This window comes from Equus asinus, chromosome 25 (genome assembly GCF_041296235.1).
Source record: "Equus asinus isolate D_3611 breed Donkey chromosome 25, EquAss-T2T_v2, whole genome shotgun sequence".
Lineage (NCBI taxonomy): Eukaryota > Metazoa > Chordata > Mammalia > Perissodactyla > Equidae > Equus > Equus asinus.
Window position 1 is genome coordinate 54,389,662 of NC_091814.1, and position 22,285 is coordinate 54,411,946.

The following is a 22,285-nucleotide window of genomic DNA, read 5'->3' on the forward strand; positions in this document are numbered from 1 at the left end:
AAAGAAGCAAACTAAAGGTAATGTAATTGGATGGGTGTGTCAGTCCTTTGATGAGGAAACTCCAAGCCCTCCTGACTTCTCCTGTGAGCCCCTCTCAGACCTGAAGCTCTTAGTCTGGAGACACAAGAATAGGTCCTTGCTGGGCTGGCTTTTCACCCCCATGGAGGTGCTGGGACTCCTTCCTCCGTCATCTCTCATGAGTATATTTATCCCCACCCTGACCTGCACTGCCCCTGGAGTGCCTGGGTCTGCAGCACCACGAGGCTGCAAAGAGAGGCTAGCGGGTGAAATGGAAAAGGCCAACCAGACCTAACAAACCAGATCTGCAATGGGGTTCGACAGGCTCTTCCCAGCCTGACTTGGTTTCTACCACCTTTGGGGCCTCTGGGGACTATTTTGAATCTTCCACTCTTTGGGCTTTGCGTCCTAAATGCGCTGGTTTCCTTTGTAAGCCAACAACTAATTAAATTTCAAATGGTATTAACTCGGGATATGAGAGGTTGAGAGGCCAACTGGATGACAATCAGATGTATCTAAAAGTTGCCGGGGCTAAGTTCTACTTCTCTATGGCCCCTATTACAGGACCCCTGGTCAGCTGGAAGTTGTCACAAAAGATGTCACTTCATCCATTGCCCTTCAAGAATGAGGAGCAGGACACAGTCAGAGGAGGGATTTTGTGACCCAGGGAAGTCCCTAAAACAATTTCCACGTCTAACACTTTGGTGTTAAGTTATGGTCATAGGAACCAGGGCACAGCAATGCCAGGTGGCCAGACAGGAGAAGCAGTCCAAACCAGAAAGTTCCAACATGGCAATGGGGTGCAATGCACAAAGGAAATGTGTGCCAAAGGTGCCATGTGCAAGAAAGGAAGATCTGTGCATGCCCCAAATGCCTCCTCCCCAGGCGATGACTTGGACCCTGCGCCCTTCACATCCCGTAAGAACCCAGCTCAGCTTCTTCCAGGAGAAGCTGTTTTGCAGCATGAGCTCTGCCTCCTCCATTCGTTGATAAAGGAGTAATGTTTCTACTCAGTCATTCCAAAACTATGTATCAATATCATCCTAACTTTGGACAGCAAGGAAGGAATCTTGGGATTACAGATTTTATCCACGTCCAAGGCTAATATAATCATGTTGAAATTAAAGAGACCTTCAAAATGGCCACTACGTTTCAACACGGAGTTCTGAAAATGTGTGCGGGGGCTGCCTCTCAGCACAGACCCCATAGTCGGGTGGTGGTGGCAGGTCTGAAGCTGACTGGTGGCCCCTGAGTCACAGGTCTGTTGGAGCTCTGACTCACAGTTGGGGGACTCTGCCAGACACAGAGGGGTTCAGGTGCTCAGTGGCTAAAACGAATGACAACTGTCAGCTGCATGTCACAGAGGAGCAGTGATTTTGTCCCCTCATAAGCAGCTCAGAGGGAGGCAGTTCTAGATCGGGGCAGTGTCAAGACTGTCATCAAAGGGTGTCTGTGTAGCATGTTGACTTGTTGCCTAATGGGCCCAAGAGGGCACTCCCGGCCAGCACATCTAGGTTCAAGACAGGAAGAAGGAACAGAGCTGTGCCAACGGTGTCCCTTTCCCCTTTGATCAGGGAGCTAGAAGCTTTTCTAGAAACCACAGAGATCCACTTAAATCCCGTTGACCAAACTTTTGTCAAGAGAAGCCTGGAAACGAGGGAAGCTGGGAAATTATTTCACTGCCCCAACCCCAAAGGGGAATTTCATGAGAGCAGAAAGGAAAAACTGGAGACAGAGTGAGCAATGAGCACGGTTTGCTTCGATCAGCACTTCCCCCGAAAGGGCGATTGGAATCAGCCCCTTCTCCCCATGTGCTTCGAAACTCTGCTGGGGTCTGGAAGCCCACCTGGCCAGGGCAGGACCTCTCCGTCCCCAGCAAGTGGGGGTGCGGGCGTTGCCGTTGGAGGTGCTGGTCATAGGCCGCAGAGCCCCTCGCTCACATTCTCAGCTTCTGTGACATCACACTGGGACTCGTGCCTTCTACCCTGGGCCGTGGCTTGGGCGCTCAGCATCTCTTGAGCGACCGCTTAGGAGATAGGGCTCCTGGAGCCAGTGTTGGCAAGGGCGCCTGTGGGCCCTGGAGGTGCCGCCATGCCGCTGTCGCGGGCTGGCCGACCTCAGGGCCTGCTTCCCTGGATGCTCCCGAGCTTGTGTGCCGCTCTCAGTGCAGTGATGCTGCTCATCCTGAGTGGCCTGTTCTTTGCTTTCCCGTGAGTCTCCCACACAGGCCGGCAGGTTTCTGACAGACACAGAAAGGAAGAGAGATGATGATAACATGGAGCAGGGGAAGTGCAGAAGAGGGGTCATGGAAGGGAGGCTATTCTAGGCAGAGGGACCCGAATGTGCAAAGGCACCGAGGCATAGAGTGCTTGGTGCCCCTGGGAGCTGGTGGTGGTGGGTCGTGTTGGGTGACATCTGGTGGAGCTTCTATGGATCTGTCACTAGCCTGGATATTTATGGCAGGCTTGAAGGTCTGTGAGTCCTGACCAGGTGGACTGAGTCCTGGGGGGAACTCAGGGCCTCCCGCCGATCAGGGCTGAGTCCTGCTCTGGTCTCAGTTGCAGATGGCTGGTGCAGAACGGCGAGTGGGTCTATCCTGTCATCTTGGGCCCCCTCTTCGTGCTCACCTTCTGCTGTCTCATCGCCCTCAATGGGTCAGACCCTGGCACCCTACATCAAGGTGAGTTCTCGGCCCCTGGAAGAAGGAGGTAGCAGCCGAAAGGCTCCTGCCTGCAAGCATGATTCCTAACGTGCTCCCCACTCCCCTCCCGGGCCTCAAGACCCCTTCTCCCACCTCCTCATCTGCTTGGGCCCTACTTCTTTGCTTCCTGACCCAATCCGCCAAGATGTGGAAAAGAGAATTCTGGAGGTTTCCAGTTACCCTGGAGGGGAGGGCGGGGCAGGCCAGGGAGAGAAGCCAGGTATTGACAACCACTCAGTTCTCGTCTTCCTTCCCACTGCACACTCTCCTGAAAGCATCAGTCCCAGTTGCGAAGGCCTGCGTCCTCACAGAGCTCCTCTGGCTGCAAATTACCTTCCCTTGGGCTGCCAGCGTCTCCCAGTTCGGTCAGCCAGCCGAGTGGGGACCGGGGATTCCCATGCCCACCTCCTCCCCACCCTTCCTGGAGCCCTGTGATGCTGCGGGGCTGCCCCCACCCCTGCCAGCAGCAGAGTGACGGAAGGGCTCCTGCTGCTGCCCAATCCTCTTCCCACGCCAGGCTCCAACGAACTGGACCCCATGATGATGCCTGTGGTGTGGGTGAACCACAGGGCCTTCCACCTGCAGTGGTGCCCAAAGTGCCGCTTCCACCGCCCGCCCCGGACCCACCACTGCCCCCGGTGCAACATTTGTGTGGAGGTGAGCACCCCTCTCATCTGCCCCCCTGCCCTCTCCCACCCCTGCCCTGAACTCGGCTTGGGCCCAGAGGCCCATTGACTCCGGGTGGCCGTGGCAGGCGTGAAAACACTACCAGGACTACAAAAGGCCAACGGTGGCTGTAACTCCCAGCCACTCTTGGTCACTCATGCAGGTCACTGCGTCTGTGCCTGCTGCTGTCCTGGGAGGCTGGCCCTTGCCCACTCAGGTGCTGACAGGCACAGGTGCATCCACATCTATGCTTGGCCTGGTCAGGCCAGGGGGAGGAAAGGCACCCGTGTCCTACCCCAGGCCTCACTGACACTAGATGCCCAGGGGGCCTATGGCGGGCTGCAGATCTGGCCTGGGGAGATTCGCCTGTCCTCTTCCGGGGCTCCAGGCCCGACAATCTTCTGGATTCTGAGAGCTTGTCTCTCCTGTGTATAGCCTGCCAAGGTTTACAAATGTGCTGTCTTCTCTCCTGCTTACAACCCTGAGAGGATGGGGGGTGCAGGGGGCTGTGTCATTCTTACTCTCATTCAGTGGATGTCAAAACAGAGGTCCTGCTGAGGGTACAGCAGGAAGTGTCCCACAGAAGGCTAGGTGCGCCTTGTCTCTAGAGGCCTTGTGACAAGTGATCTTGAACCACAGAGCCCAAAGTGCTCTCACCACAGAAACGCCAGCGATAGTGACATTTTGGCTCAGGTTTAGGGGCGTTGGAGGCTGGGCCACGGTCAGGATCTGGAGGGCGCCCCCTCTCACTCTCGCCCAGGACTTTGACCACCACAGCAGGTGGGTGAATAACTGTGTCGGGCACCGCAATTACCGGCTTTACCTGCTGCTGGTCCTGTCCCTGTGTCTATACACTCTCGCCGCGCTGGTCGCCTGTGTGACGGTCCTGGTGCGCACGACCCACCTGCCCTACAGTCTGGACAAGATCATCACGTATCCACCAGGCTGTGGGGCCCACTTTGGGGGCGATGAGGAGGGCTGGGAGAGCCTTGGGGTGGGGGCAGGGGGCAGGGTTCAAGGCGCGGTTCCTTAGCTCCAGGGCAGCATCGGGGTGGCTGTACCCGCCGCCGGCTTCCTGGTGCCTCTCTTCGTGCTGCTGCTCATCAAGGCCTGGTCGGTTAGCAAGGCTGAGCGCTCCCACGAGGGCAAGGTATGTGGGCCCGGGGGAGCCACGACACTGGGCTGTGGGCGGTCCCCTTGTCCCTCCCGGACCTCCGCACCTTCCACTCTTCCTCCACCGCCCTGGTCCTCATGGCCTGCCCTCCCTCGAAGGTGACTCCTTAGCCCTTCAGACCCTGATTCAGCTCCTGTGGTGCCTCCACTGGGGCTCAGTGTCACCCTCCCGACTGGGTGCCCTGCGTCCAGGGCCTCCTGTGTGCCAGGTCGCGCATGCAGTATTTTGAGCGCTGTGCGCAGTGGTGAGTGAGGCTCCATCCTGTGCTGGTGGTGATGAGGAGCCTGAAGTCAGAATAACTCCCGCCAGGGGCTGGTGAACACTGAGAGATCGGCCTGACCGCTCTGTGCAGCACAGACTCAGAGAGGGAACGGAGAGTTCAGAGAGGACCGCGGTGGAGAGGTTTTGGGTGGGCGAGGGCAGAGGGGAGGGCATTGCAGGTGAGGGGCACAGCTTACCAAAAGGCAGGGATGCCCAAAAGTGTGCGGACTGTTGACGAGATGGCGACGAGACAGTTGTAAATGGAGCAGAAAGTGGATTGGAAATGGAAGTGGCCTCTTTGGCACTGGCCGGACGGAAAAGGCTCGGAACGTCAGGTGGAGAAATTGAGTCTTGGGACCAGGAACCTGGGCGCCACGGCAGGACTCCTTTTTTTTTTTTTTGACATACAGTAAAATTCACCTTTTTAAGCACCCGATTCTATGAGTGTGGGCAAGCACAGACAGTCCTGTAACCACGACCATAATTAAAATTCAGAACAGTTCCGTCAGCCCCCAAATTCTCGGATGGTCTTTTGCAGTCAATATGTCCCCATACCTGCTGCCCCTGGCAACCACTGAGTTGTACTATCCCCATAGTGTTTCTCTTTCCCGATCCTCCTGTAAATGGAATTCACAGACTTTTGAGTCTGCTGTGTTTCACGTAGCAAAATTTATTCAAGATTCATCCGTGGTGTTGCCTATATGAGGAGGTTCTTCCTTCTCTTGCTGTGTACTATTCCATCCTATGGATATACCTATGCATGCCTTGTTGATCCTTTTGCCAATTGAAGGATATTTTGGTGGTTTCCAGTTTTTGGTGATCATGAAATGTGGTTATAAACATTCGTGTCCAGGCCCCTGGACATGTTTCCACTTCTTTGTTGATAAATCCTTAAAGGTGGCCTTGCTGGGTTGTATGGTACCGGAATGTTTCCCTTTGTAAGCCACTGCCCAGTTGTCTTCCAAAATGCCTGTACCATTTGGCATTCCCACAAGCAACGTAGGAGAATTCCAGTCGTTTCTCCATTTTCACTGTCGTTTGACGTCGTCAGGTCTTCTGTGTTTTGTTTCCTTACTTTCATCTAACGAATGTGTGGTGGTATCTTGTTGTGGTTGTGTTTGCGTGTTCCTAATGACTGATGATGCTGAGCATCTTCTCGTGTTCTTGTTTGCCGACCGTCTATCTGTGATTTGTGTCTGTTCCAATCTTTCGCCCATTCAGAAAAATTGTGTTGTTTTCTTCTTATTGAGTTTTAAGAGTTCTGTCTGTATCCTGGACTCAGATATGTGTTTTGCAAATATTTTTTCGCAGACTGTGGCTTGTCATGTCATTTTCTTTACAGCGTCTTTCAAAGATCAGAAGTTTTCGACTTGGTGAAGTGCCATATCAGCTTTTCTTTTAAGGATTGTGTCTTTGGTGTTGTAATGAAACAATCGTTGCCTAACCAGACATCCCCAAGATATTCTCATATGTTTTCTTCAAGAAGTTTTATAGTTGTAGATTTTCTGGTAGGCCTCTGAATCATTTCAGCTTAAATTTTGTATCTGATGCAAGATATGAGTTGAGATTTATTTTTTTTGCGTATGGGTTGTGCCACCACCGTTTGCTGAAAAGACCATCCTTTTCCCATGGAGTTGCCTTTGCACATTTGCCAAAAACCAATTGACTCTACAGGTTTGGGTGTGTTTCTGAACCCTCTCCTCTTTGGCCGATGCCACACTGGCTTCTTAGTAACTTTCTATTGAGTCTCGAAGTCACTCAATATGAGGCCTCCAACTTTTTCCTTCTTTTTCAAAGTGCCTTTGGCTGTCCTAGTTCCTTTGATTGTCTTTATAATTTTTAGAATCAACTTGTGAATTTCTATAAAAATGTTTGCTGAGGTTTTCATCTGGATTGCGTGGAAGCCATAGACCAATTTGGAAATTGAACATTTTCACAACATTGAGTTTTGAATCCATGAACGCGGGATTCCTCTCCATTCATTTAGGTCATCCCTGATTTCTTTCATGAGTGTCTTTGCAGTTTTTAGTATAGATCTTGCATACATTGTGTTGGGTTTTTTTCTGAGTACTTCACGGGTTTTTGTGTTACTCTAAAGTTTTTCAAATTTCTTTTCCATTTGTTTATTATTATAAGAAACTACAATGGAATTTTCTCTATCGGACTGGGCTCTTGCAGTTTTGCTAGAGTCTCTTATGAGCTCTCAAAGCTTTTTTGTTGATCCCACATAGAAAAACATGTCATCTGTGGGTTAGAGCAGTTTCATTTCTTCCTTTCCGATAAACATGTCTTTGTTTTTTCCTTTTCTGACTACAATGTCTTGGACCTCTGGTCCGGTGTTCACTTGGAGGGGTCAAAGTGAACATCCTTGCCGTGGGTTTCCTTTCGCAGGACTGTGGCCTGACTCCAAGCGGTTTTAGAAAGACTGTAGTGGGCCCCGTTGGTGAGGGGGCGCCTGGTGACATTGAGACAGCTGAAAGGACGGAGGAATCCTCTCTGCCCTCTGCCTCTCATCCTTCCAGTCACCACTCCATCACTCCATCCACCCATATGTGTTTGCCAGCTCACCTGTGCCTCCTCTGCTCAGCCCTGACTCACCAGCCCCCTGTGGTCTGCCTGTCTTCCCTCTCCAGATTCAGTCCATCATTTCAGCCTCTCTTGGGCGGCACTGTCCCTTCGCACATCCTGTGCTTCTTCAGTCCTAGGTCAGGCCAGAGGCCTGCCGTCCCTCCACTGCTCAGAATGGGGGTCTCCCATCCAGGCTCTCCAGCCTTGAGAAACGGAAATGTGGTCTTCTCTTTGACATTCACCAGGCACGCTTCCCCATCACCTGCAGAACCCGCTCAGGTGTTCTTCACACACCTCAACTTCATTTCCTTCCTACCTGCCTCCCCTGACCACCACTTCTGCTGGGCCGCTTGCTTAGTGGTTGATATAGCAAGGGCTCTGGAGCCAGTCCACGTAAATTGAAATCACGGCTGCACAGCATAGCAGCAGGGAGAGTTTGGGCATGTGACTTATTCACCTGGTGCCTCAGTTTCCCCATCTGTAAAAGGAGGTCACGTGGGTTACTTTGGGTAAGACACGTAGCACAGCGGCTGATATAAGTAAGTGTCCTATACATCATGGTTATTGTTACTGTTCCTTCCCATCATCATTTACACATGTTCACGTCTCTCTCATCTGAAAAACAAAGCAAACCTCCAATCACATCACCGTCCTCCGCTCCACATGTCCTACTCTCCCCTCAGCACAGCCGTAGTTCCTGAGAGGGTTGTCTGTGCTCGAGTGCCATTCAACTTCCTCAGCCCACTTCAGCCTCTGTCCTCACTGTCACACTGATTCTGCGCCCTCAAGGTGGCCAAAGCCAGTGTGCAGTCCTCAGACGGATGTTTCCGGGCTGCACTCAGCCCCACCTGAGGCTGAGGGCGCCTGCCGTGACCGTCCCCGGCCCCTCAGGCCTGGCTCCCCCTGCTTTCCTGGCTGCTGCTGCTCTGCCTGCACCCTGGAGTCTTGGCCTGGTTTGCCTGCTCTTCGCTCTCATCCCCTCTCTCTGCTGCTCTCCCTGCCCAGCTGCCCTCCCCACCCTGCAGGCTCCAGTTGGCTCTATTGTTTGTGGGGTGTCCTCAGTCCCCACTGATGTGCCTGGAAAGTTGTTGAGGCCCCAAATATTTATGAGCTAATGAGCGAAACTGCAGACAAAGGAATGCATAAGGCTCTGGGATAGAAGGGGAGGGAGAGAGAGAGAGAGAGAGAGAGAGAGAAGCCTGGAGCTGTAAACCCTGGGGAAGAAGGCGCCAGAGCAGAGGCCGCAGGGAGGTGGCAGGAGATGGGCAACGAGATGCCCACTTTGGTTTTGGCCCTGCGGACCGTGAGGACATTTGAGACTCACAGTTGGGGCAGGAGACCCAGGTGTGGAGCCAGTGAGAGAGGACAGGGTGGGAGCTCGGAGCTGTGGGTTCCAGTCACGGCCGGTTGGTCCCCTGTGGGAAGGGGAAGTTGCGCTAGCTCTTAGTCAGTCCTCGTGAATCCATCCAACAGGTATCACTCCTTTAAGCACCGAGCAAGCAACGTTTTCCTGTGCTGTGTATACATCTCAGACATCAAAATGGATTTCTCTACATTTGAAATTTTGGTAGTAAATTTCCCCTAACTCTGTTCACCATTTAGTGTCCCTTAAATGCTTTCAACACCTTCAAGAAGGCAGGACTCAAACTCTCACAGTGGTTAGTGTTGCTATATGGCAACCATGGGAACTTCTGGAGCCCTCTTGACTTTTCCTGCCCCGGGGCTAAGCTGTCCTGCATGGAGTCCTGGCTCCTTTTGGAGCAGAATAGTTCTGAAGATCAACATCTTTGTGACAGGGGCAGGGCTCAAGAAGAGCTGGCGGTGAGCAGAGGTGCTCCTGGGCCACTTTTGGTCGTGACAGACATTTTGTAGCCAGGGCTCTTGTATTCGGGGTGAGACTGGGCCTGCCCTGCGGAAGAGGTCGGAGCTAGCCCGATGGGTGGAGAGCAGGGAGGAGCAGAGCCTGGTCAGCAGTGTCCAGGCAAGGACTTGACCTTTGGGCCTCACCTTTCCTGCACTGGGTGCTCAGGACGTGGCGCCCAGATGTCCAGGGCCATGTGAGTGTGGTTAGGGAAGTAGGATTGGGCCCCAACCAACTGCCCTTCCAGAGAGTGAAATTCAGGGAAGGCACAAGTGTAGAAAAACTGAGAGCTGGGACAGCAGAGAAGGGGCAGCGGGGGGTGGACGTGTCATTGGAGCAGTTTCATGGCAAACGGTTGATATGATAGTGTGTTTGGAAAGAGGTGGCAGGAGGATGTGTGTGGCCAAAGGAGGCAGAGATGGGAGGATGCTGCCAAGGGGGGCCGGGTGAGGGGAGGATCCCTGAGACGGCAGGAGACGGGGTGCAGGGCCAGGGGTGGCCTGGAGAGAGCTACTCGGAGGTGGGTTGGGGGAGGCCTTGGCTGACACTCGCGGCTTCTGTCCCTTGGGGTCTTGCTGCAGCCCTGGGCTGAGCTGACGGGCTCAGGGTGGGGAGTGGTGGTGGCCGTCCCAGTCCTGCTGGATCTGAGCTCTTCTTCCTCCCCTTGCCCCCTCCAGTACCAATACCTGTATGTAAACAACCCTTTCGACCTTGGCTGTGCTGGAAACTGGTGTTTCACAATTTTCGCGCCACGAGGACCCAAGTGAGTTTGCACAGCAGAGGCCCAAGTGGTGACCCTGGGGCTGGTGGGGTGAAGCTGGGATTCTCATCCAAGAAATGGGGCAGAGGGCCCGGCAGCCTGGATGCGATGGGCCCCAGCTCCCTGCACGGACGAGCTGGTGCTTTGTGCTCCCCAAGCTGAGGGGGACCAGGCCTGGAGGGTTGCGACCCCTCCCATCTGGCTTGTGCTCCCCAGGTACATGGCCGAAGCCGTTGGTCTACAGAGCGCGGTGGGGCCTGACTGGGTGCCCATGCAGACCCTGCACTGCTCGAGAGGCCCCTTAGGGCCCGGTCCTCCAGCCACCCCCGGGCCAGGGTCTCGCCCCCACGTCCAAACTCTGGGTCTCTACACACCGGGACGGGCTCCCCCAGGGCGTCGACATCCTGCAGATCTCCAGGAGGTGAGGTGTCTGTGTGTTTGTGTGTGCGTGCGTGTGTGAGTGTGTGTGTGTGCATGTACAAGTGCAGCTGCCTGAGCCTGTGGTGTTGGGAATGGGCATCTCCAGATTGTGCGGATGTGGGGGAAGCTCTCGCATGGTGCAGTGGCCCTGAAGCTGGAGCACTGAGAGCTCGAGGGAGGGGGCTTGTAGTCCCCAGGAGCGCTGGAAGTAGAGTCACAGGCCTCCAGAATCATCCGGCGGATCCTGGAGACACAAAGGGAAAAGACCACACCACAACCTTGCTGGTTGGCCTTGGCCCAGTCACTTCCCCTTTCTGGGCCTCAGTGTCCAGATTAGGACTGAAGGGGGTCCAGTGGTTTGTAATTTGGGGGGACCGATTCCTTTCCTTAAAGGCAACTTTGAATCTGGAGCTGAGTGTATGAACCGTGTGGAAGTGGAGCATCAGGAATGAAGTGGGGGTAGGTAATTCACAAGCCCCCGCCCAAGGGCCCCTGCAGTGGCATTCTGTGGTGCCAGCCCACACCCATGCTCGGTGTGTGGGGGGTGGCGGCTTGGACAGCGTCTTCCTCCCCAGCTGGTGGGCCATGCTCTGTAGGGTGGGCCCTTGGGGACAGCCCCCAACCTCCTCTCTGCGTTTAGGTCCACGCCAGCTAGCCCAGTGCTGCCCCTGCTGCATGAGGCTGCATATCAGCCTTGGTCTGCTCTCGCGCCTTTGCCCCTGGAGATGCCAGGAGCCTCGACACCTGAACCTCACTCCTCTATCCCGCGTGGAGGCTCTCCGTGCCCTGTCCCTGCCTACTCCCCTGGCGGGAGTGCCTGGATCCCCAGAAAGCCCATTAAATACCCTTTGCCTGCCTCCTCCAACTGCCTTGGGGCTTTGTCTGTCCCAGTTTCCACGGAGCTGGGGGAAATGGGGCATTCTGGGGGCTGAGACAAAGACCCTGGGAGGAGGGACCAAGGTCCAATACTGGCTGGCTTTGTGACCTTGGGCAAGACACGCAACATTCCTGTCATCCGTAAAATGGGGCAACCCTAACAACCACTGCAGAGCTGGAGATGATGGAAGAGAAAACCCAGCAGTGCCTGGATGTCCTCCCCGGGAAGTCCTGGCCTCCACCCTGCAGCTCCCCTGTCTGCCTGAAGAGGGCGCGCGCTGCCCGGGAATCCACCCAGAGTGGCCTGCTCTGGCAGAGCAGCATAGGAGCCTCCTGTGTAGCTTGAGGCTGGACCTCATGCTACGAGGGGGCCCTCTCGCGGCCTCATCCCAGAAGGTGGAGTGCGCGTGTTCCCTATCACAGTCCACCCTGCATCTTTGCTCTGAGCCGTTCTCACCCTGGTCACTCCCTCCTGTTGAGGAGTCAGATGCTGTTTCATGTCCTGTCCTTGTCGGGGTACCCTAGGCTCTGTGCCTCTGCTGGCCTTGGGGGGCAGGGAGAGGGCAGTACATCAAACTGTGGCTCCTCTAGTGGCCAGCGTGTGACCCTGCTTATGGGAAATAATGGCACCTTCCTGGAAGGTAGTCAGTGGATGAAATGAGGTGGTTCATGCAAAGACGAGGCACACAGTAGGGACACACTGAAAGCAGCCAGTATGATGATGATTATTTTCTCCATCACACAGCTAACAGACCACCAAGTTTTCCTCCAAGGGCCACCTTCGCAGAATTCCAGGGCCCCAGAGCACCGACTCAGAATCTCCGGGTGGGGGAGGGCGGGAATCGGAATCTGAGTTTTCGTTAGGTGCCCGTGTGATCCTGCCACCCTGGAGTTTCAGAACTGCCTCCTCAGGAGAGGAGGACGGGCACCACCACACTGCTTCCTGGCACCCTGTGCCCAGGGGAATTCGGGAGCAGGGGAGGGTAAGAAGGAACGATGTCGCCAGAGGGCCAGATCAACAGCCCAGGGCCCGTGGAGGTGTGTGTGCTGTGTGTGCATGCCCGTGCTTGTGTGTTGGGGCAGGAGCTCATCCTTGGGGAGTGTCACCCCACCTGGGGAGGTGGGTGACCTCTGTGCAGGACGTGGCTCCAGGTCTCTACACAATGAGACCCCTACAGGCTGCCCCTCCCTCCTCTCCCAGCCTGACCGTGACGGACTTGGACCCCTCTGTGTCTGGCCCAGCCTCACCCATGCCTCTTGTTCTGGCTCTCTGGGCTCAACCCCAGGGACTCCAGCTCTCCCATGTCCCCTTTGCTTTGGAGTCAGGGTCTCCCAGGTCTGAAGCTCCCCTGGGGTGCAAGCATTTTCTCAGCTCTCATGCTGCTGACCTCAGGGTTGACCCTGGGTTCTGGGGAGGGCTGTAGGATATTCCTGACATACAGAAAGGCAGCCCAATCGTGGCCTTCTTTAAATGGCTTCTGTTGCCACATTGAAACTTCTTGGGGCCTGCATTTCTGAGTAATGCTGAAATAGCCTCATCTGTCTGGGAAGCCCGAAGTCCATGGGCGCACGAGAGACAGGGAGGACATGAGACCTTTTGCACCCCCGACCCCAGGTGTATGAGTGGTGCCCAAATCTGTGTGGGCCTCCTGTGTGTGTGTTCCGAGGCACAGCGCAGCCCAGGCTGCCCACCACTGAGAAGAGGTGCTCAGGCCCACTCCCAAACGGTGTCCTGGGGGTGTCTGTGCCTGAGCTTCACGGGAGGAGGATCCAGGACCCTGGGACAAGGCCGGGAGGTTGATGTTCATGAAAGGGCTGGCTGTAGGAGTCTCAGCTGCTGGAGGCCGTGCTCTGCAGGAGGCTGAGAAGCCCAGGGTCCCCCAGGGTCTGAGACCCCTAGTCCCGCCCTGCCCTGTTGCCCGCCCCTCCACTGCCCTGCCTGGTTCAGAGCCGGGTGCCTGGTCATCAGGATGGCATCGACTGCTTCCCTGCCTCCTGCTGTAAGGGGGACTCACCAGCCTCAGGCCAGGCCTTCCAAGTCCTCAGCCACGTGTCAGTCATGTCCCCCAACAGCCTGGGTCTCAGTTACCTCAGGCAAGGACACAACTTTCCTCTGACGCTGATAGGTGGCCATGACCCCTCCTGCTCTGGGATGTTGATTCTGGCTCTTTGTGGTCCCTCCCACCAGAGATTTCTAGGATTTCTTTAGGAAAGCCCCTTCATTCAGCCTCCTGCGCCCCTCGAGGGCTAAGAGGGCCCTAGCCCACCCCTTCCTCTGACTCCCCCACACGCTCTCCGCTGAGCGCTGCCCCCACCCCCAGAGACTCTCTCCTGCCGGGCTGGAGGCCTCAGCCGAGCTGCCCCCACCTTCCCTTTCCAGCTCCTCCCCATTCATGCTGAACCTGCCTTGATTCCCACACACCCGCCTCGAGGTCCCTCGCCCACTGATGGGGGAGAGGTGTTCTCAAGTAAGCCCGGGGGCAGCTACCGTTTTCCTAGGAGGAAATTTTAGGATTTTTCCACGTCTGAAGGATGGTGCTTGTTCCCTAGTTGTGAGCTAGTCATAGCTAATAAATGAAATTTCCTTCTGAAAGTGACACTTCAGTCATGGCCCTCATAACTGATGTGATTTATGCAATTAGGAAAGAGGACTCATTCTGATGGAAACTTTGAAAATAATCATTTGCCATGATAAGTAAAGGGACTCAATCAAGGCACTTTGTGTGTCTAACCAGCCTCCAGCGTATCTAATTTTACTAATTTTTCAATTCTTTTATTGAGTTCATAATGCTTTATAACATTGTGTGATTCCGAGCGTCCGTTACTATGTATCAGTTTCTGTATACACTTCATCGTGCTCACCACCACTACTCCAATTTTCATCTGTCACCGTCTACATGTGCCCTTCTACCCCTTTTGTTCCCTTCCAGCCCCCTTCCCCTCTGGTCACCACTAATGTGTTCTTTTTGTCCATGTGTTTGTTCATCTTCCACAGATGAGTGAAATCATCCAATATTTGTCTTTCTCTGTGTGTCTTATTTCGCTTACCGTCATACCCTGAAGGTCCATCCATGTTGTTGCAAATGGGATGATTGTCTCTTTTATGTGGCTGAGTCGTAGTCCGTTGTATAGACACAGCTCATTCTCTTCATCCATTCATCTTTAGAAGGGTACTTGGGTCGCTTCACGTCGTCCCTCTTGTGAGTAATGCTGTAATGAACATCAGGGTGCCTCAATCTCTTTGGAATGTTGATTTCGTGTTCTTTGGATAAACACCCTGTAGTGGGAATGCTGGGTGATATGGTATTTCTATTTTTAATTTTTTGAGAAATCTTCATGCTCTTTTCCATAGTGGCTGCACCAGTTTGTAATCCCAGCAGCAGTGTATGAGGATTCCCTTTTCTCCACATCCTCTCCAACATGTATTGTTTCTTGTCTTGGTGATTATAGCCTTTTGGACCAGGGTACGGTGATATCTGATTGTAGTTTGATTTGTATTTCTGTCCTAATTAGTGATGTTGAACATCTTTTCATGTCTGTTGGTCATCTGTGTATCTTCCTTGAAAAATGTTGAAATCCTCTGCCCAATTTTTGATCAGGTTTCATGTTGTGTTTTTGAGGGCTTGTACGTATTCTTCATATATTTTGGAGACTAAACTCTTGTCAGATATATGATTTGCAAATGTTTTCTCCCAGTTGTCAGGTCATCTTTTCATTTTGCTCATGGTTTCCTTTGCCTTGCAGAGACTTTTAGTCTGATGTAGTCCCGTTTGTTAATTTTTCCCTTTGTTTCCCTTGCTTGAGTAGACGTGGTATTCCAAAAGATACTGTGAAGACCAGTGTCAAAGAGTCTACTGCTTATATTTTCTTCTGGCAGTTTTATGGTTTCATGTCTTACATTCGAGTCTTTCACTCACTTGGAGTTAATTGTTTTTCATCTTATTCCTAGGTATTTTATTCTTTTAATTTCAATTGTATTCTTAATTTCTCTTTCTGCTACTTCATTGATAGTATATAGAAATGCAACTGATTTTTGTATGCTGATTTTGTTTCCTGCCACTTTACCGTATTCATTTATTATTTCTAAAACTTTTTTGGTGGATTCTTTAGGGTTTTCTATAAGTGAAATCATGTCATCTGCAAATAGTGACAGTTTCACGTCTTCCTTTCCAACTTCACTTCCTTCCTTCCTTTCCTTTCCTTTTATTTCTTGTTCTTGCCTGATTGCTCTGGCTGAGACTTCCAATACTATATTAAATAAGGGTGATGACAGTGGGCATCCTTGTCTGGTTCCTGTTCTCACAGGGATAGTTTTCAGTTTTTCTCCATTGAGAATGACGTTAGCTGTGAGTTTGACATGTATGGCCTTTATTCTGATGAGTACTTTCCTTCTATCCACATTTCGTTCAGAGTTTTTATCATCAACGGATGCTGTATCTTGTCAAATGCTTTCTCTGCATCATAGAGATGATCATGTGATTTTTATCCTTCACTTTGATAATGTGATGTATCACGTTGATTGATTTGCAGATGTTGAGCCGTACTGCATCCCTGGAATATATCCCACTTGATCATGCGGTATGACTTTTTGAATGTATTGTTGTATTTGGATTACTAGTATTATGTTGAGGATTTTTGCATGGATGTTCATCAGTGATACTGGCTTTTCATTTTCTTTCTTTTGTGTTGTCCTTGTCTGGTTTCGGTATCAGGGTAATGTTGGCGTCATAGAATGAGATAGGAAGCTCCTCTTCCTCTTCAATTTTTCGGAAGAGTTTGAGAAAGATAGATATTAAGTCTTCTTTGAGTGTTTGGGAGAATTCACTAGGGAAGCCGTCCGGTCCTGCACTTTTCTTTTTGTGGAGGTTTTTGATGACTGTTTTGCTCTCCTTCCTCGTGTTGGTCTACTCCAATCCTCTAATTTTTCTTGATTCACTTTTGGAAGGTTGTAAGAGTCTAAGAATCGACCCATTTCTTCTAGATTATCCAAGTTGTTGGCATATAGCTTTTCATAGTACCCTCTTATAATCTTTTGTATTTCCGAGGTGTCCGTGGTAATTTGTCCTCTTTCCGTTCTGATTTTTTTTATTTGAGCCTTCTCTGCTTTTTTCTTGGTGAGTCTATTTAGAGGTTTGTGAATTTTGTTTATCTTTTCAAAGAACCAGCTCTGGATTTCATTGATTTTTTTCTACTGTTTTTTAGTCTATATTTCATTTATTTCTGCTCTGAATTTCTTATTTCATTCCTTCTGCTGATTTTGGGCCTGGTTCTTCTTTTTCCGATTCCTTTAGGTGCTCTGTCAGATGGTGTATTTGAGATTTTTCTTGTTTGTTGAGGTAGGGCTGTATTGCTGTAATCTTCCCTCTTACAACTACTTTTGCTGTATCCTATACATTTTTTTAAAGATTTTTATTCTTTTCCTTTTTCTCCCCAAAAGCCTGCCGGAACATAGTTGTATATTCTTTGTTGTGGGTCCCTCTGGTTGTGGCATGTGGGACGCTGGCTCAACGTGGCTTGATGAGCAGTGCCATGTCCGCGCCCACGAGTCAAACCAACGAGACACTGGGCCACCTGCAGTGGAGCACACAAACTTAACCACTCGGCGACAGGGCCAGCCCCTGTATCCTATAAATTTTGCATGTCATGTTTTATTTTCATTTGTCTCCAGGTATTTTTTTATTTCTCCTTTGATTTTTTCATTGACCCAATCCTTGTTCAGTAGCGTTTTGTTTAGTCTCCACATATTTGTGTCTTTTCTGATTTTCTGCCTGTAGTTGATTTCTGGTTTCAGGCTGTTGTGATCAGAAAAGGTGCTTGGTATTATTTCAGTCTTCTGACATTTGTTGAGTCTTGTTTGCAGCCTAATGTGTGATAAGTCCTGGAGAATGGTCCATGTGCATTTAAAATAATGTGTGTTCTGGGGTTTTGGATGGAATGTTCTGTGTGCATCTGCTACTCCACCTGGTCTGTAGTGTTGTTGAACAGCACTGCTTCCCTGTTGTTCTTCTGTTTGGATGAGCTCTCCATTGCTATAGTCATGTTGAAGCCCCCTCTTGTTTATTGTGTTGCTGCCTCTTTCTCCTTTCATTTCTGTTAATAATTGCTTTTTATGTTTAGGTACTGCTATGTTGAGTGCATAGCTATTTACAAGTGTTATATCCTCTTCTTGGGTTTCCCCTTTATCATTATGTGGTGACCTGCTTTGTCTCTTGGGACCATTTTTGTTTGAAAGACTGTTTTCTCTGATATTCGTATTGTTAGCCCAACTTTCTTTCCTTGCTATTTGCACAGAGGATCATTTTCCATCTCTTGACTTTCAGTTTGTGAGTGTGGTTAGGTCTGAAGTGTCGCTCTTGTAGGTAGCACATATATGGGTCTTGTTTTTTGTCCACTAGGCCACCCTATGCCTTTTGATTGGAGCATTTAGTCATTGACATTGAAAGTAGCTATTGATAAGGACGTCCTTGCCATTTTGTTACTTTTCTCTGGTTGCTTTAGCAGTTCTTCTCTGTTCCTTTCTTCTTCTCTTGCTCTCTTCTCTTGTGGTTTGCTGCCTTTTTTAGTATTACGTTTGGATTTCTGTCTCTTAATTTTCTGTTTCTGATTCTGTTGGTTCCTGGTGTGTGATGACCATGAAGTTCATAGATAACATCTTAGGCACATAGCAATCTATCAGAAGCTGGTGATCTCTTTAGTTTGACCTCTTCTAAAAACTCTCCTCTTTTACTCTGCTCCTCCCACATTTCATGTTTTTGATATCATATCTAACCTCTTTTGTTGTGCATCTGTATCCATTACTCTTTTATCGTAGATATAGGTATTTTTCGTACTTTTGTCTTTTTCCCTTCTTATTATCTTCATAGGTGATTGACCTGCTACCTTGACCGTATTTTTGCCTTTACCAGTGATTTTATTGCTTTTTTTTTTTTGCATAAGTTTCTTATTCCTATCTGTGGTCTTCTCTTTCCGAGTTCAATAGGTCCCTGCATCATTTTTTGTAAGACTTGTTTCTTGGTGACAAACTCCCTTAATTTTTGCTTGTCTGGGAAACTCTCCCTCCTTTCACTCTGAACGATAACCTTGCCAAGTAGAGTATTCTTGGCTGTAGGTTTTTTCCTTTCGGCACTATTAATAGAATGTGCCACTCCCTTGTAGCCTGTAATATTTGTGCTTAGAAGTCAGCTGATAGCCTTATGGGATTTTGTTTGTATGTAACTTGTTACGTTTCCCTCGCAGCTTTTAGGAGTCTCTCTTTATCTTTAATTTTTCACATTTTAATTGTAATGTATCTTAGTCTGAGCCTCTTTGGTCTTCTTTTGTTTGGTGCTCTCTGTGCTTCCTGTACCTAGATGTCCATTTCCTTCCTTACGTTTGGAAAGTTTTCAGCTATTATTTCTTCTAATAAATCCTCTGCCCCTTTGTCTCTCTCTTCTCCTTCTAGGACACATAAAATAGGAATGTTAGTGTGCTTGATGTTGTCCCACAGGTCCCATAGACTTTCCTCGTTGTCGTTAATTCTTCTTTCTATTATCTGTACAGCTTGGGTGATTTTGCCTATTCTTTTCTTTAAAAGTTTCATAGAATGTTCCTAGGGCAGCTGGAATTTCCTCAGGCTTAAATTTATGTAAAAGCACTCCTCTTAATTCAAATTATTAGGGCATCATTTTAAAATTTTCCTGAGAGTTAACTAGCTGGTAAAATATATTCACAGTTTTCCATATTCAGCCTCACAGTGATCATAGGTAGGACCACTTGCAGGTCCTACATATGTAGGATAATATGTAGGCTGTGCCCAGGTGAAGAAATATTTGTGCTCTTTAAAACTGAGTTGTTGTTTACAAATATTTTGGATCAATATGTCAGACAAGGAAAGATTGAAATGAAAAACCAACAATCAGGTAAGTTTCACCATTGTCATAGTCATGGTCATAGCCTGGGAAAGTCAGACTTTGGAGATGGAACACACGGCATAAAAAAGAAGCTTATTGTATGCTCATCAGAAAAGAAAACATTAAAACTGATCAACAATATTCTGAAACAAACAGTCACAAATTCTGAAAAACACAGCCACACTCAGATTTCTCTCATCAGTGTTATTCAGCCATATGGCATGAGTTCTCATTCTGTCAACCCTGGCTCCACAATCTACATTCCTGAAGTCATCTCTTCCCAGCCCTTGTAGTCCTGGAGTCCTGAGTGTCAGGTCCCTTGGTGTCTGCTCTGATGGTCATGTCAGCTTCTTCTAAGAAGGGTATCAGCATGTGTCTCTTCCCTGTGTCCCCTTCTCAGGCTGTCCTTCTCTGAGCTTCCAGAAGCCCCAGTCTCTGGTCTGTAGCATCTAGCAATGACCTTCAGTCAAACATGAAGGAAGAAGAGAAGCCATGTGTTGATGCCAAGGCAGGTTAACTTATTAGAGTAGCTCTGTCAGAATGGCAGAGGTCGGAATCTCTATTGGGGTGAGGTAGATAAGTGCATGGGTCCCCATAATTATTCCAGGTAGACTCCACTGATAATTAAATTGAGGAGATAATGTATTAGTGTACAGTGAAAACACAGACTAATCCTTATGTAAAGTGTGTGCCACAACTGCTGCCAATTGACGTGAATGTTTTAAACCGAGAAATGAAATATTTCCAGAAGCCAATTGATTGACATTCTTTGTTTTGGGCCATTCACTTGAATTCGAGTGTGCTTTTCCCCACCTTGCAGGGCTACCCAAATTACTGAAAGCTTGTTCATATTGGTTAACGAGCCCAAACACAGGCTTGTTGACCTGCCACACTGTAGGACCAGTAAGGAAAAAAGCTGAATCACCAGGTATGTGACAAGGAAAGAAGTTTACCACCAAAAGGCATCCAGATGAGGTGAGTGGGCGGAGCAAAATGGTGGGGTGAGCTGACCCGGGACTCTCTCCCCTCCAAACTACAACAAAGGACTGGAAAAAAACTGAATTTCAGCCAAGAAACCTAACGCCAGGTCATCAGAGACCTACAGTACCAAAAAGACGGAGGACGGAGACCCTGCAGCAGACCTGGGAGGAGCTGGAACGGGGTAGGAGAGAACTTCGCTCCCTCCCCTAGAGACTGCGATGGCTGCCGTGGGTGCGGAAAGGAGCGGGTGAGGGGCCGCGCGACTGGAGATTGTCCAGGACTCCCGCCGCTGGTACAGTGGAAACCTGCTGACGGGAGACTGCTTCCATGTGTGGGGACCACATAAACCCAGGGCCCCGGAGACCAGAGCACAAAACTGATCCGAATCCAGGTCAGCGCGTGAGAAAAACAGCCCTCCTCACCAGCAAACTGCGCTGGGTACCACCATCCTGCCCGTAGGCGGAGAGCTCAGAACGGGCGGCTCTCAACCCCCATCTAGTGGCGACAGGCTGTAAGTGCAACTGAATTCTACCATCATGAGAAAAAACCACTCCTCTACCATCCAGCAATTTATAAAAGCTCCAGACCGGAAGGAAAACAACAAAAACTCTGAATTAAATCCTCAGGACTTGGAAATAGCTAAACTAAGTGAAAATGAGTTCAGAGTAGCTATAATCAAAAAACTGAATGAGGTAGAGAGAAAGAGAAACAAGGCAATGGGTTCGGGAGTTACTTCACAAAAGAGATTGAAATTATAAAGAATCAAACAGAGTTACTAGAGATGAAAAACACAATGGACCAGATAAAACAGAATATGGATTTCCTGAGTACCCTTGTAGACACCACAGAGGAGCAAATTAGCATAATCGAAGATAGACAGGCTGAATGGCTCCAGACAGAGGAAGAAAGAGAACTAAGAATTAAAAAGAATGAGGAAAATCTCTGAGAGAAAGCGGATTCAATGAGGAGAAAGAAGTTAAGTATCATAGGAATTCCCGAGAACGTGGAAAAGGAAAATGGAGCAGAAAGTGTGCTTAATGAAATTCTAGAAGAGAACTTCCCAAATCTAGGGATTGAGGGAGAAATGTGTGTGGAGGAAGCTTTCAGATCTCCTAGATTTGTCAATGTAAAAAGATCTACTGCAAGGCATATAGTAGTACAAATGGCAAAAAGGAAAGACAAAGAAAGACTACTCAGGTCAGCAAGACAGAAGAAAATAACCTACAAAGGAACTCCTATCAGACTTTCAGCAGATTTCTCTACAGGAACCTTACAAGCTAGGAAAGGATGGAGTGACGTATTCAAAAGTTTAAATGATAAAAATGTTCAGCCAAGGGGCTGGCCCTGTGGCCAAGTGGTTGAGTTCACGTGCTCCGCTGCAGGCAGCCCAGGGTTTCGTTGGTTCGAATCCTGGGCATGGACATGGCACTGCTCATCAGACCACGCTGGGGCAGCGTCCAACATGCCACAACTAGAGGGAACCGCGGCAAAGAATATACAACTATGTACCGGGGGGCTTTGGGGAGAAAAAGGGAAAAATAAAATCTTTAAACAAACAAACAAAAAATCTTCAGCCAACAATACTCTATCCAGCAAGAATATCCTTCAGATATGAGGGAGAAATTAAATCTTTTCCAGACAAACAAAAGTTACGGGAATTTGTAACCAAAAGACCTCCACCACAAGAAATCCTCAAGAAGGCTCTCATACCTGAAAAAAGAAAAAAGGGAGAAAGGGGTCACAAACCACAGAGTAGGGAACAAGATAGACAGAACCAGAATAGGATAGCAAATATTCAACTATAGCATTAGGATAAAGGGAAGGAAACTACCAAAGCAAAGACGATCTTATCACTCTAACTACAAACTCATAACATGAGTTCAAACAAGAAATGAAAATAATAATTGAGGAGGGGAAGAGCAAAGGGACTAAATCAGTCTAGGTCAAGTAAGTAAGAGACCACCAGAGAAGAAACTATATTATACATGAGATTCTAAATACAAACTTCAGCATAGCCAGTAAACTAAAAAAACAGAACAGAGCCACAAAACATACATAAGCAGAAATTTAAGAAATTGCAGTATTAAATGGGTAGGCTAAAGCACACAGG

General features: G+C 49.6%; 2 protein-coding genes across 7 annotated transcripts in view; one reads left to right on the plus strand and one right to left on the minus strand.

Annotated features, from left to right (window-relative positions):
* Nucleotides 1–2,109: 2,109 nt before the first annotated feature.
* On the plus strand, nt 2,110–11,292 carry LOC106831142 (palmitoyltransferase ZDHHC19-like). The gene is made up of 9 exons (XM_070497259.1): nt 2,110–2,228; nt 2,583–2,698; nt 3,237–3,376; nt 4,146–4,318; nt 4,430–4,535; nt 9,927–10,012; nt 10,226–10,430; nt 10,823–10,888; nt 11,070–11,292. The coding sequence occupies exons 1-8, from the start codon at nt 2,110–2,112 to the stop codon at nt 10,850–10,852; spliced, it is 975 nt and encodes a 324-aa protein (XP_070353360.1). The 3' UTR covers nt 10,853–10,888; nt 11,070–11,292.
* A 5,104-nt stretch (nt 11,293–16,396) lies between these two features.
* Nucleotides 16,397–22,285, minus strand: part of PFKFB2 (6-phosphofructo-2-kinase/fructose-2,6-biphosphatase 2) — a 38,943-nt gene continuing 33,054 nt past the window's right edge. For 3 of the 6 annotated variants that reach the window (XM_070497736.1, XM_070497731.1, XM_070497730.1), the window contains one exon: nt 19,143–19,654. Coding sequence is in view for 3 of the 6 variants with exons in the window: in XM_044758292.2 (XP_044614227.1) it covers nt 19,538–19,654 (117 nt within the window). In the remaining 3 variants the exon portion in view is untranslated. Of the gene's footprint in view, nt 19,655–22,285 lie in introns of all 6 variants that reach the window. The other 3 variants (XM_044758292.2, XM_070497734.1, XM_070497728.1) reach the window with 3 other exon arrangements.